Consider the following 14,336-nt stretch of genomic DNA (forward strand, 5'->3'; position numbering starts at 1 on the left):
TAAATATGTAATGTGATTAAATTTCCAGTGATTAGTGTTTTCTCGAAAATTACTGTTTTATTTGTAGTATCGTGTATAAAAGTTTAAAACGGCTAAAAATGAATATTATTATTATTATGTGTACGAGGGGGGTATTCCGCCCCTAAAGGCAACTTCGCGTACGTCCCCATGACGCACGGTGTGGCACAGGTTTGCGTCAGGGCGTCATAGCGCGACACCTCCCCCTCCTCCCCCCGCCGTAGAGCTGGGAAGAAAAAAAAAGTTTTTTTTTTGTATCGGAGGAATCAACAGCCGCCATCTTGACGCGGCTCAGAATCGGGATTTCGGGGGCAGCATTAATTTTAAAAACCGACCGGAGCTCCTCAAATTGGGCTCAAACGGCTTTTTTCTTGCAGAAATCCGAAGTGTTACTCCTTCTGATGAGAATTAATGCAAACATGTGAGGATTACGCGGGTATTTATCGTCTCGAAAGCCCACTGTATATTTGATTTCCCTTTTAGCGAGCGCCGATTCTCGCCGATTCTCCGTCCCGAGACGCTGGATTTACCGGGAGACAGCGACGACAAAAATAATCCACCTCATAGAAAATATTTTTTGATTTTTGCTCTTTTTATTGAAGCCGGAGATAGATTTTATGGCTGCTCGTTTCGACTGCGAAAAAAATGATTCTGTACGGACGTGAATCCGGCGATCTGCGGCGAAAGGGATCAGCTTACGCCTTGTGTAATATTTTATGATTATTTTTTATTTATTTTTCTTGAAGCTAAATAATTTCTGGACGTAATTATTGAGGATAATTATGTGGGTGTTGGGTGTTGGATTATCATGGGTTGATCTTCGGCGGCGGAGCGTGGCGCTGTTGCCTTTCTTTTGAAACCTTTTTTTTTTTCTCCAGGCAGCATTTCGCTAGTCTGCCAGTCAAGAAAAAAAAAACACCGATACATTGCTAATTTTTTACACGCAACGTAAGGAAAAAGTTCCCAGTTCTCACGAGCCTGAAGCCGACAAGGTGGATTGATCCTGCGGTTGTTTTCCTGCATCATCATCCATTCACAACCTTTTCCGACCAGGATGGCTGACAATCTGCTGGAGGTCGGACCCCCCACTGCAAAGCGACCCAAGCTCAATTCACCCCTCTCAGTGTCAGATGGCCCAGGTAAGGAAACATGACTTTTGCAACGCGTGACCAGGAGGATGTGCTTTAACTTGTAGTTAAAGTGACGTCCAGCGTGCTTGCACACTGTTAATAACACAGCCGCTTTTTCTGATTCTGCGTGCACGCACCTTTCTTTCCGGAAAAAAAGCAACGGGGGAAGTAAGCTCGGACCATCCGCCACTTCAGCTATCACAGGATACCCGTGGTCTCACTAAACCTACAAACTTAAAAAAAAAAAAAATCCTTAAATTGCAATAATGAAACGTATAAGTGCTAAACTCGTTCCTCCTTCATCACATGATAATGAATCACTAACTCAAACGCGGAGGGCGCGCTCTCGCTTCATCGGTCTCCAGGTGTTAAACAGTTGTGTCACGAAGCGTATTCTTGCTTTTTGTAAATGAACCCGACGCAACACGCGACTGACAGTGCACGTGCAGGAGTCGTCTCTGTGGTTCCAGTTCTTAAACCAACAGGTAAAAAGCGAAACGTCGTCTCCCAATCACTTTTGAAAACAAATTTCCAACTATTCGGCGCAGAGGGACATGTTGCCTCTGGATAAGACACGGTGTCCTCGTTGCCTCCTCCGTGTAGAAACACCACAAGAGGTTTTGCTGCGATGAGTTAAGTTGTGTTCATTATAGATGTATTCTTCACGAGTCGTACACATCGTCAGACACCGCAGACATTTTTTACAGTGGCTTTCTTTTAAAAAAAAAAAGTTTTTAAGTATTACGCAACAGGTGCATTTCTGGAGAACTCCAGCAATAATATAACACCCATTTCCCCACAGGTATTTTCTGGCAAGTTTGAATTTCTTTTGTAAATCTGTGAATGAAGAATGAGTCAATATTAGGCATCATTTTACTAGACATTTTAGTGGAAAATCTAATCAAGTTTTGATGCCTGGAAATATGTTTTACTTTTTCACCTTGATTTGTCCCACCCGCATTTCAAATTCATTTTACCTCCTTTTTGGTAGCGATCTAGTGAAGGAATAGCTGCCGATGGTCCCTTAGAAGTAGACTCTGCAATCACAGGTTCTACATCACAAAGACATTTAAATGTACAGTACCAGTCAAAAGTTTGGACACATTTTCTCATTCAACGAGAACGTGTGTCCAAACTTTTGACGGGTACGGGATCTGTCAGTTAAGACTTTCCAACGGAATAAATGGCTTCACTAGCTGTCGGTGTTTAAGTTTAACGGACGAGACGAATTAAGCTGCTTACATTTTCATATGTGTCTGTGATCTATTTATTGCCTATGAAATCATTTATCATAGACAATAAGTAGCAAACTACTGTTACACTTTCTTTTTCCTGTGTTAAGGCCTGTTGTGATAATTAATACATTGACTAATTGCGCAATATCTGGAAATGAGCACGTTTATTTTAAGTGCTGCGATATATCATATTCCATAGCCCTTATGGACGATTATCATTTTTTTGACGAAAGCAGAGGCGGGCGGGGGGTTCAGGTGAAGACACGGCGTCAACCAACGGTGTTACGAGGGCTTCTTTTTTGTGACACAAGTCTAAATGGACTTTGTTTCAAAGCTGCTATATTCAGTGTTTCCCCGGGGACTTTTCTCGTGGTTGGGGAAACACTTCTTCCCTCCGGTGCCGGAACACTTTGGCTTACAGCGAATACAAATTAGAGAGAGACAATTAAAGTGAACGAGCCGCTATGTCAACTTTTAGAAACAGTGGCAACGAGAAGAAGAAGAACAACAACAACAACTACTTACCGTATTTTTGCGACTATAAGGCGCACTGGATTATAGGCGCACCTTCAATGAATCACAGATTTTAGAACTATTTTCCTATATAGGGCGCACCGGATTATAAGGCGCATAGAATAGAAGATACTGCAGTAAAACGTTTGACTGGGGCTGCGTTATGCATCCACTAGATCGGGCTGTGCTAAATCAAACGTTATTAAGCGTTCTGAAAACTCTTCACTCCCATGGTAATGTTGTTTTAAACGTTAATGTGGATATTAATAATATCTCTGAACCTCCAACTTTCGTTCTTGATTAATGAAAACATTCTTGGCAAATGCTTTTGGCCTCGCGGCGGACCGTCAGCTCGATCCCGAGATCCAACTACACGCTTTTTAACTACAGCAGCTTTAATATACGCTGTAGGAGCTGGAATTTCCGCGGCTGCTGGCACCAGACTTTCCCTCCAATGGTTCCTCGTTAACCAGTATGGATCAACCAATTGATCCATATATATGGTGCTCCGGATTATTTTTTGAGAAAAATGTTTAAGTGCGCCTTATAGTCGCGAAAATACGGTACTTAAAATCTCACCTAAACACAAGGATCCCACCCGTTTTTTTTTAACCTCTAGACTGTGTGTCCGCCTCTTTGGCGAGGAGGGCCATGTGCGAGGTAACCGAACCGCCAATTGGTTGCAGCACCCGAGGCGCCGGGTCTTTGTTGTTTGAAAGAGCGTCATTATGTAATCGGTGGCATAAAATGGTCCGAAAATTACAATATTATTTATCGCAATTCATGTTGGTGCAATATATATTGCACAACATAATGTACTTGTCATGACAGCCTACCTGTGTATGACACGGGACCGTAACATAAAGGGTGGCGGGCTTTGAGGAAAATTTTGCGCAGTGGTCAAAAGATGGGATTTAATTTTTTCAGAGCCCTTACAGCAGAGGAGCCCACACCTTTTTGGCTCGCAAACTACTTTATAATCAACCACGGGGTGGGGGGGGGTAGTTGTAAGGCGAACGAGTAGTAGCTGTAACCAAATGGAGCAACACTGCTGCATACTGTGAGTGCAAAACAAATCAGTATTTTAAAAAAACATGGAGCCTCTGATCCGTCAGAAGCGAGGAAACGGTCACAATCTTTCCAGTCATTTTTGGTCATTACCGTTCTCCGATGACTTGCACTGATTGGAGTCAAATGTGTGAGCTCCCGGGGTTGACCGCGCATGCGTGGTGACCCGACGGGATATATATATATTTTTCTTCTTTTTTTTCAATAGCAGGCGCAGATGTGTTGTTCAGCGAGATGTTGCTCGGTGCCCCTTGTAGATCTGCTGTAGCTTGTGGATTTATACACCCTCTTCAACCCTCCTTTTAAACAATAGATAGATAATAGATACTTTATAATATAAAGTGCATCATGGTGATTTTTTTGTGTGTTGTCAAAGGGGTATCGTGACATTTTATCCGAGGTGGTTTGGCTTACTTATTCATGTCTGTTATTGCTAAAGCTTTTTCACTATCGGTTGTCTGACAAAGACGTCTCTGCTCGCTGAGCGGTCGCTCGCGGCCACAGATTAGCAGTCGGTCTTTGATGTTTATGTTAATGTTTGACAGTTTTTATGAAGCTCAGGTCTTGCGTCCGTATGTGCCTGTGGCCACAGGCCAGAGCCAGACTTGTTTTCATCTCTGGCTGGGTGGCTGGGTAGGAGCATGAGCACGAAACGGGCAGCCACCACCCACCCTACTGTTCACCCATCGGGGGTTTCCTCCTCCTTTTTGTCTGGCGCGTGTGCAAGATCACCAAACCCTTGGCTGAGTGTCGTTCGGCCGCATTAGCATTTCGCTGGTGTCAAGTACTCCAACGCTGCCTTCCACCAGCGTGGCGAAGCAGTGGCAGGCGAGACTCTGGATCTGGCTAATGGGTCATCTGAGGTGGAACCGATTGGGAGGAGGAGAGCGGCGGGTGGCGGTGGACGCCGTCCAAACAGCGCTGCATTGCGAGCCTGCCCAAATCTACCCCATTCCCTCCCACTGCTCTCCACCCTTACTCACACGGCGCCAAGATGCTCATATACCCTCCGGAAGTAGACTGTGCGTTTCATTGTCTGGCTGCGAGAGCCAGATTAAACAGTTTCGGCCATCTCAGAAATCTTTGTCATTTTCTCTGAATTTCTGTGGTCTTTTTAAACACGGCGCAGCAAATCACTGCAGCCCCAGCCTTACGGGTTTTAAGTGCCACTAATTTTGCCCATCTTGAAGTCATCAAACCTGTTCTTATAAAGCGCCATATTAAAAGTTTTACTAATGGGCTGCCAATCAAATGTGTGGAAACCACCATGCTCCCTCAGCTTTTAAATGTGATTTTTAAAATGATGGTGTTATTTCAACTGTCTGCAGGTTTAGTGAGACCACAGTTTTCTGATAATAGAAGAATGTCTCAACTGCGTTCTTCCTTTTTTAATGTTTTGTTTTTTACCTCCCTGGGAGACTGGGCCTATAATTAACTTGGGTCTTGAAGAGTTGAACCATTTAATGTACAGTCAAATAAGCTTCTCACACACTTCCCTGGTATCTTCACAGCTGTAATGCTGCGTTGACAACAAAAGCGAAGCACGCTTTACTCCCGCGATGTTTACTCTGGCCGTGGCTTATCTCTGGCCTGTCTCCGTATTGACTGTTACCATTTCCGCTCTCCACTATGGATCGGAACCACAAACACCGTCGTGCGTGGATTGAAAACATCCGTTGTCGCACGTGCCCCCCGCCCCCCCCCCCCCCCCTGTTTGATGACCCGTTATAGTATAATCTCAAAGCCAAGGGTCTTACGAGAGAATATGTTGTTGACTGATTACACTGATTTTGAAGACAATTAAACAAACCTAGGTTTCGCTTAACTAAGTTAGTAGCTTAGTCGGTTATCAATTATAAATCAAAAAGTCAATGATGACGGTTATTCTAATTTCCCTGTCCTTTTTTAATTTTTTTTTTTTAGATCTTGTATCTCTCTTTGACCTGGAAGACGACCTCCCGGATGAACTCATCCCCAATGGAGACTTGGGAATGTCCTCCAATGGCGGTCCAGGTGGTGGGGGTCCTGGTCTCAACTCCATCATCCCTGATGCGGCAGCCAAACACAAGCAGCTTTCTGAGCTTCTGCGACCAGGAAGCTCCTCCATCTTGGGAGGGGTTCTCAACTCTCTCAGCCCCCAACAGGGAGGCATGGTGGAAAGCCAGCTAGGCGCTGTGCTTGGGAAAAGTTCACATCGCCAGGGTTCTCCCAACCACCAGTCTCCCCAGGCCCAGAAAGGAGGGACTCCTACCGGACAAGGAAATGGGGGCATGAGCTTCAACCAGGCCATGTTGAACAGTGGGCAGGGCCACGGGGTCATGGGCCAGACGGGTCAAGTGATGAATGGGGCTCTGGGACCAGCAGGCCGGGGCCGACCCGGCATGCAGTACCAAGGCATGCAGGGGGCACAAGTGGGTGCTGGACCTGGTGCTGGAGGCAGTGTGCTGGCAGAGACTCTCACCCAAGGGGGGGCACAGTTGGGTGCACACAACACGTTGACTGCTCAGCAAGCTGGAAACATGAATAAGGTGAGGTTAACATTTCATCTTAATTTGTTGTTAGCTCAGAAAAGAATGAGATGTGAACAGAGCATGAAAGATGATCAGAATCTGTGGAGTACATATAAAAAGCCTTGGATTTTAAACTTTAGGTACTTTATTGGACCATTGCAGCAGATGATAACGAGCGATGATTACCTTGTGCTTACGGATCAACAATGGGTCATTACACCAATACTAGCGCTAGCAGTAGTGTAAAGTTAACATGTCATACCTTCTAGATATTACATATTTCTGTAAACCCTGGGCTGTCAATAGATTAACAAAAATGTACTAATTGATCGCGCATCTTGAAATGGCGATTAATGAATGTTGTTGTTGTTACAATGTTGTTTTTAATGACGGTTTTTGTTCTAAAGACTAAATCTTACAAATAATGGGTAATCACTTCAGAAAACGTGTATTTTAGACACCGTTGTTTAATTGTTAATGTTATTTTAAACACAAAACCACACACATTTGATCATCTTGGAGGCAGAATTCCATCGGGTGGAATTGACTCTTGACTCTTCCTGCTGTCCTCGTGCTCTTTGCTCTCAACTCTCCATAATTTAACGGCTGTGTTTGAAGTGCCAACAATCTCCCCACATTTAGCCAGGACGTTTTTTAGGGACACAGTGGTGGTCCTCTGCAGACTGTGTGACGCACAGGGTAACGTTAGATGGAAGCAGCCTAGCAGCTAGCTTAAGTGGTCCGTTTGCCACTAATCCCCCTTGTGTTTGATATTTAGCTCTGAGGCAAAAAATGCCTTAAAACTCCATTGAATGCAACCTAATTTAAATGTGGAACAGGATTTGGTGTAGTGGAGGGAAAGACCAGAGTGACTTATTTGCTTGTCCTTAACCCCCATCTCTTGCTTGTCGTCGGTGATCTCTGCTTCACTCTCTATTTATTTGCTCTTCTACCTGGATGCTCAATTTGAAGCAGTCCCCCCTCCAGTGAAGGGGGTTAAGTCGGCCGGGGGAGGGGTGTATAGTAGTAGTGGTAGTCGTTGTGCATGCTCACCTGTCCTTGTCGGGGGGGGGTTACCGCCGGGCCACAGTGAGGAGTGGACAATTGTATGAACATTTTTTTTTATTCCAGATTTTTCTTGGGGGGAGCGGGGCGCCCCCCTTGTTCAGCGGTAGCGGAACCATTGGTTCTTATTCCTCCCAAATAAAGAGAACGAACAATGCCAATGCAACAGAAACTGTAGTTGAGTGATGGTGTACCGTTATTGTTTGTGACTGAGACACTGGATGGCCTGATGTTTTATCTATATATGAATTTATTTTTGGCTGTGACTAAGATTGTTGGGGCTTTGTGGTTTGACAGGAAACTGAGGTTAAACCAGCACCATTTGTCACCAAGATTATTTTAACACACATTGCCACATGAAACAAGCCCCTATTCCCATGCAGACGAAGCCTATGCCCTACCTATAACTTCTATGTTGTGGTACTAAAACGGTAGAGTTATTTGACATTCCTTGCATAGGGAAACCAAATACCTTTAGATTACATTTAGATGTCTGGATTCTGGGCTGAGTGGTTTACCGGTTTCAAATTTCCATACGGTATGGTTTTACATATACCGTCGTACCGGTGCATAGTCGTAACAACTGTTGTCGCTCTTCGCCAGGCAGCAAAATATGTAGTTCACGGTAGGGCTGGGCGATATATCGGTATAAACGACTATATCGATATATTTTTTAATGGGATATGGAATTAGACAATTTCGCATACATCGATATATTTCAATTTGCGCTCTGAAAGCAAGCTGCCGACCCGGAGCGCTCTGCACTGCTCCTCGCCCGCGCCCCGCCCATCCTCTTTGACGCGCAGAAGGGGGAGGGGCATCCCGCGCAGAATGGGGGGGGGGGGGGGGGGCAGGGACACACACTTCAACAAACATGGAGGAAGCAACAACGTCCGTGCAGCGTGCGGAGGAGGAATTGGTTCGTTAAAAAAAGCAGTGGCTCAGTAATTTGGAGATGGTTCGGATTTTAAGTATCCGATGAGCAACAAAACAACGTTATATGTAGGGAGTGCCATAAACAGGTTACAGTAGGGCTGCGAACCGTCCCGTATTACCCGGGACATCCCGAATTATCGGCAACTTTGATCTGTCCCGGCCGGGACAGCTCCAGTCCCGGCCGGGACAGCTCCAGTCCCGATTACCAATGAGCCTGCAAAGTCAATGACGCGCGAAAAACTCCCGGTTGTTGTGAAGTTGTGACGTATCTGTTAAAATGAGCAGTGAGGCTGGCGCTGCTCATTCTGCGCTGCCCCCCCCCCCCCCCCCCACTTTATACGAAGAGTGTGTGAACCTGCGCGCTGCAGAAGCCCCACGCCAGAAACAACCCGAACAAGCTCCAGCCACGAAACAAAGCTCACTGCAAACCTCATTTTCCCGCAGTGTGCCTTGTGAAAAGAAAAGTGACAAGTGGTGTACTATATAACGAAAGCGGTGTCCTATCACATTGCTAAAGATATGGTCCCTGTTGCAACTGTTGAACAAGTCGGATTCAAAATGCTGCTGAAAACGATTGACCCGAGATATGAGCTTCCCAGTCGCAACTACTTTGCAAGAGAAGCACTTCCAAAAATGTATCCTGAAGTCAGACAGAGCCTTGCTGACCAGCTCGCTAATGTTTAATTTAATTTATTATTTATTCATTTTTATTTATTTGATTTTGCAACTCCTTACTGAAATAGCTGGTTTCAATTAAACGACTGATAACATGTCATATTTGGCTTTAACTTTGCTTTGACATTTGTGTTCAGGTTTTCTTCCCTTTAATGTGGAGAAAATATCGGGATATATACCGTATATCGATATCCAGCAAAAATATACCGGGATATGACTTTTGGTCTATATCGCCCAGCCCTAGTTCACGGCGCAGCGGTCGAAGCCATTGTCTAACAGGGAGGGATTATATTTACCTTGAATGGCTGCCTTCAGAGAAACATAATCTTTGCGTGTGTGTGTGGGGGAGGGTTGGACGGTGTACCGGTACTAGAAAGGTACCGCGGTACCCTTATGTTTAAGACGGTACGGTTTTGGCTATTTTTAGTACCGGTACTTAATTAAAAAAAGCGCACTCAGTGTTCCGCTCCCTGTCCGGCTGCCTGCGCGCATTGATTGGGTGGGCGGGGCCACCAGCTCACATGCAACAGGCAGCCGTCACTCACTGAGTCATCTCAGGGAGACCTGTCCTCATGTGCAGAAGCTGCTGCTGACCGTCCTCGGATTCTTGAAAAAAAAGAGTATTTATTATTTTACGCATTTTTTTTGGTCTCAAAAAGAGGACATAGTCAGGGTAAAAGAGGATGTCTGCTTGGTCTTGTGTTGCATTTGCTGATGTTTGACTGTTAGGAAAGTTGTTGTCAAGCTAACACCGCTACAGGCTGCAATCTCTCCCCGTGTGACACATGCATTTGCATGTCGCGCTAAAAACACAATCTGCGCTGGTTCATCTCCAACCTCGGCGACGGTAAATGGCGCATCTGCGACTATTTGCGCACGTAGCATTCAAAGAAGCCGACGCGAGAGCACTTAATAGTCGCATCAATATCGAAGCGTGTTATAACCAGCTGCTAACATCGCTAACGAGACGTCTAAACTGGAAACCTGTGGAAAATCTGCTTACTTTTTTTTATGACAAACCAGCACGTCAACGTGCAGCGTCACAGATAGGTTAGGTTAGAGATGAACCAGCGTGGATTGTTTTTTTTGCTTAATAAATCCCACGTGTGGCGTGACAAAGCATGCGTGTCACACGGGGAAACCGTGAGAGGTGGCAGCCTGTAGCCGTGTTGGCTAGTTTGACAACAACTTTCCTAACAGTCTAAACATCAGCAAGTGCAACACGAGACAAAGCAAGACAGCAAATACGTTACTGAATAGTCCAGCAGAAATATAAACATGCAAAATAACCTAGAATTTCACTCATGAGGGCCTATGTGATCAAATAATACACACTAGATGCAATTTTCATTGTCGTTTTTCAATAAAGGGGGAGAAATTGTCCTTTAATTACGTGTCCATCTTTAATGTACCCAACTCGCATAGCTTTAGTTTTTTTCCACCTCAAACACACATCTGTAAAATGATGCAATTCACACTTATGGAATAAAGATGTAGTCATACAGTCAGATACGCACAATAGGCCTACATAGCTGTGTATAATCAATGTTTTTTTTTAACATGTCGTTTTCATTAATATCTTGCTGTGGGCTAATACTAATATGAATGCCATTTGTTAAGTGTTAAAAAGCCGTGCAGGAACAGGCTGGTAAAAAGGGAACCGTACAGATGTTTTATTTATTACTATCATAGATAAATATTCCAGTATCTTATTTGTGGTATCAAAAAGTATCGAGTATTGAAAAACTTTGCCAGGTATAGTAGCGAAGTAGGGCTGCAACAACGAATCGATAAAATCGATTAAAATCGATTATTAAAAGCGTTGGCAACGAATTTCATTATCGATTCGTTGTGTCGCGCGACTATTATGTTTGAGTATTAAAAGAAAGTTGAGCGCGCCGCGCAGAGCTGAAAGAAAAAAAGTTGAGCGCTCGCGAACAGAGAAGAAAAACAGCTCCGCCCAGCAGAGCGTTGAGACCCGTAATACTGTGAAACATGCGGAGGAAGAGAAACCAATGCGACCTAAATCCTCCCAGGTATGGGGATATTTCACGGGGGGGGGGGGGGGGTGCTGGCGCTTTTCTTTGCAGCGCCAGTCTCATCTTTTTCCGTTCTAATCGCCGCGCTTGTAACCTTTATTATTGTTCGGTCTGAAACGGCGCGCCCAGTGACGGGTGGTGCAGCAATATTGTTGTCCGGGTGGAAGTCGAGAGAAAGGTCGGTCCGGGAGATTTTCGGGAGGGGCTTTGAAATTCGGGAGTCTGATTGTAAGATATGCAAAAGCGACATGGCCTGGCACGGGAGCACCACGGCGAGGATTCAGCACCGTAAACCGAAACATGTTGGAAAAATCTAATCTAAATATTTTTTGTGCCTAATCTATTTAATTTGGCAGCTGTAAAGTATACATCATGCGATGTGTGTTTTTTGTGTTAGTCCATTTTATTTGCTTACTTAGGGATGTTCAAGGAGCAATCTGTTTGTGCAGTTTCTAAATGTTTTGCACTGTCAGTTCTATTTTTCAATAAAGGGTTGGAAATTAAAGTTTTTAAATTTATTTTTTTATCCGATTCATCGATTAATCAAACAAATAATCGACAGATGAATCGATTATTAAAATAATCGTTAGTTGCAGCTCTATAGCGAAGTCAGAATTTTGGTATCTGAACAACCCTAGTGTGTGTATGTGTCTCGGGGGGCTCTACTGTCACTTAAAACTATAGGACTTGTACATGAATGCACAGATGATTCAGCTAAATAGGAATTTGATTCCAATTAATGATGTTTAACGTTGGTAAAAATGTGGTTGTTTTGTTTACCGGTGTATTTCACTTGAGTTTGACTCCTGTAAATGCCATACATTTTTTAAAGAGGAATAATTTCCCCTTCCACAATGCACAGGCAGGTTCAATCCATAATTTACCTTCCAGTTTGTGTTAAAACAGTAAACTCTTCCAGTTTACCAAGTTACGTCTGCTGGGTCCGTCTAGGTCTGTTCTTAGCATCCAAAAGTTATGATTTAAAAAGAGAAAATTAGACTTTTAGAATTCGAACAATAAAGATAAATTTGCAGTTATGGCAGTTATATTGGAAGTTTCGCAGGTCAGATTCTTTTTAGTTGATTCATTAATTTATCTGGTTTATGGGTTTTTTTCTGCTTACTGGACAATACAAGTATGATTTGTGCAAGCGATTGAACATTGTAGGTTCTTGATAACCCTTTTTCAGGAAGAAAAAGGGTTTTACAATTTGGGGATGGTTGCTTTTTTATGTTTAGTAGGCTTTTTGAAATTTAAAAATTCAATATAATTAAACGATTTATCCAATGTATAATGATTTGCAAATGTGGTCCAACAGTTTATGCTGTAAATGCATGCATTGCATGCAAATGTATTGCAAACAATTGTAACTTGTAGGTATTTACAGCCCCATAGTTGATTAACTTATGAAGCATCAAATAAAAAAAACACATTTTTATTTTTATTGTTGACTAATTGCATTCTATTGCAACACAATGTCTATTTTAAATCCTTTATTTGTTGAGTCTTAGTTGCACCTCTCTGATAGTGACATTGAGTAAGTAAGCCATGAGATGCATATGTATTCAAAACCTTTTTTTTCTTCTTTCTCTACCTTATGTTTCACTGTGGGCCAGTGGCCTTTGATAATGGAGGCGTAAATCATCTTTAAAAGAGTTGGTTTCTGTTGTCTTTTGGTTGGGTTTAGGGAGGCAGGTAAGAGAGGAAGGGACCGAAACAGACATACAAAAAGAGCGTGCTTCCATTACAGGCCTTCCTTTGTGACAGAGCGCCCCTCTCTTCTCTAGTTAAAACATCAAGTGGGAGAATCCGTTTGTTAGAGGAGGATGAGGCTGCGCTTGTTTGTGAATGGGAGGGAGGCAGCGGGCCAGCATCTGTGTGTTTCTGTGGAGCAGAGGCAGGGGGGGGGAGGGGCTGGCGGCAGCGCAGCGCTCTGCTCAGCGTTGAGCAAGCCGATCTTTGGCTCTGCCTGCCTGAGCACTGCTGGCAGTCGGGAACCTCCGCGACGCAGACTGCTGCTAGCACCGCTGTGCAGGAAGACGGGCAGGCAGCCGACAGATGCACGCTAATGGCTTGGGAATAGATTTCTTATGAAACAAAATCCAACTATTGCCTCTGATTCAAATGATGAAATATCAATAATTCATTTTCTAAAGGTTTTTGGTAGTTTCAAGCGTCAGGTTTAGTTCTTTGTATGACTTGAAATTTTTCCTCAATGCAATAACACTTGATAATATTTGGACACCTCAATTCCCTTTATTCATTTTGATGGACTTTGTGTATACATTCACACAAAGGGTTCAGTTAAAATATACAAATTGTGATGATATGCTGCATGACGGGCAAATTGTCTGACCTCCCTCTTGCCTGATCGTCTACTAAAGATGGGGATGTCTGGAGGTCCGTTTGGCCAGCAGTACGGTCAGGCTGGTGTGCAGCAGATGGGGGCCGCGGGGGTCAATGCCCAACAGCTCCAAAACAAGACAAGCCTTTCCAACAACCTGCCCCAATTCCCTACTGAGCTGAAGGGAGCTGGGAGTGTGCCAAACCTGGTGAGTGTCCTCTTGGATCTTATACCTGTCCCCGGGAACATGCATCTCTATTCACAATATCAATATGTCATTCAGAGCTGAAAAATAGGCGTGTGTATTAATCTCAACTGACGTTGGACTCACACCTAAAGAAAATTGAGCGGATTTGCAATTTCACCAATGACCAATTATTATTGCAGACATAATCTTGATGGCAAGCCCAATGGGACGCGTTGGCAATTGGATGTTGCACACCTCTAACGTCTGCCATCCAGTCTCTGCAAAGACTTGGTATATACAATGTTGTAAGACATGTTGTTTATTGCAGTTCGCACATGCTGGTTGGAGTAACCCTAGTTACCAGCTTGTTTGCCGACACCTCCGAGCCTCTCCCCATCACAGTCTTGCTAATAATGTAATCTTCAGATTTCACAGCAACATTAAATATACATTTGATATTCGAGAAGGATTACGCCTTAACACTAACGTTGGCCCTTAGCATTTTATAATATATCTAATTACAACTACTATTGTAAGATTTGTTTTTATCAAAGCAACTAGTTTTATACAAATAGTAATTTATTGTTCACTTAAATAGTGTTTAATGCAAATAACC

The 14,336-nt window shown here is 43.8% G+C and overlaps 1 protein-coding gene across 3 annotated transcripts in view; it reads left to right on the top strand.

Moving 5' to 3' along the window:
* Positions 1-284: 284 nt before the first annotated feature.
* crebbpb (CREB binding protein b) overlaps positions 285-14,336 on the top strand; it is a 30,861-nt gene continuing 16,809 nt past the window's right edge. For 2 of the 3 annotated variants that reach the window (XM_037475974.2, XM_037475976.2), the window contains exons 1-3: positions 285-1,157; positions 5,888-6,492; positions 13,574-13,741. In XM_037475974.2, the coding sequence (XP_037331871.2) occupies positions 1,073-1,157; positions 5,888-6,492; positions 13,574-13,741 (858 nt within the window). In that variant the 5' untranslated portion in view covers positions 285-1,072. The remainder of the gene's footprint in view (positions 1,158-5,887; positions 6,493-13,573; positions 13,742-14,336) is intronic. The other variant, XM_037475975.2, reaches the window with a different exon arrangement.

The sequence above is a fragment of the Pungitius pungitius genome, chromosome 12, assembly GCF_949316345.1.
Source record: "Pungitius pungitius chromosome 12, fPunPun2.1, whole genome shotgun sequence".
Taxonomy (NCBI): Eukaryota; Metazoa; Chordata; class Actinopteri; order Perciformes; family Gasterosteidae; genus Pungitius; species Pungitius pungitius.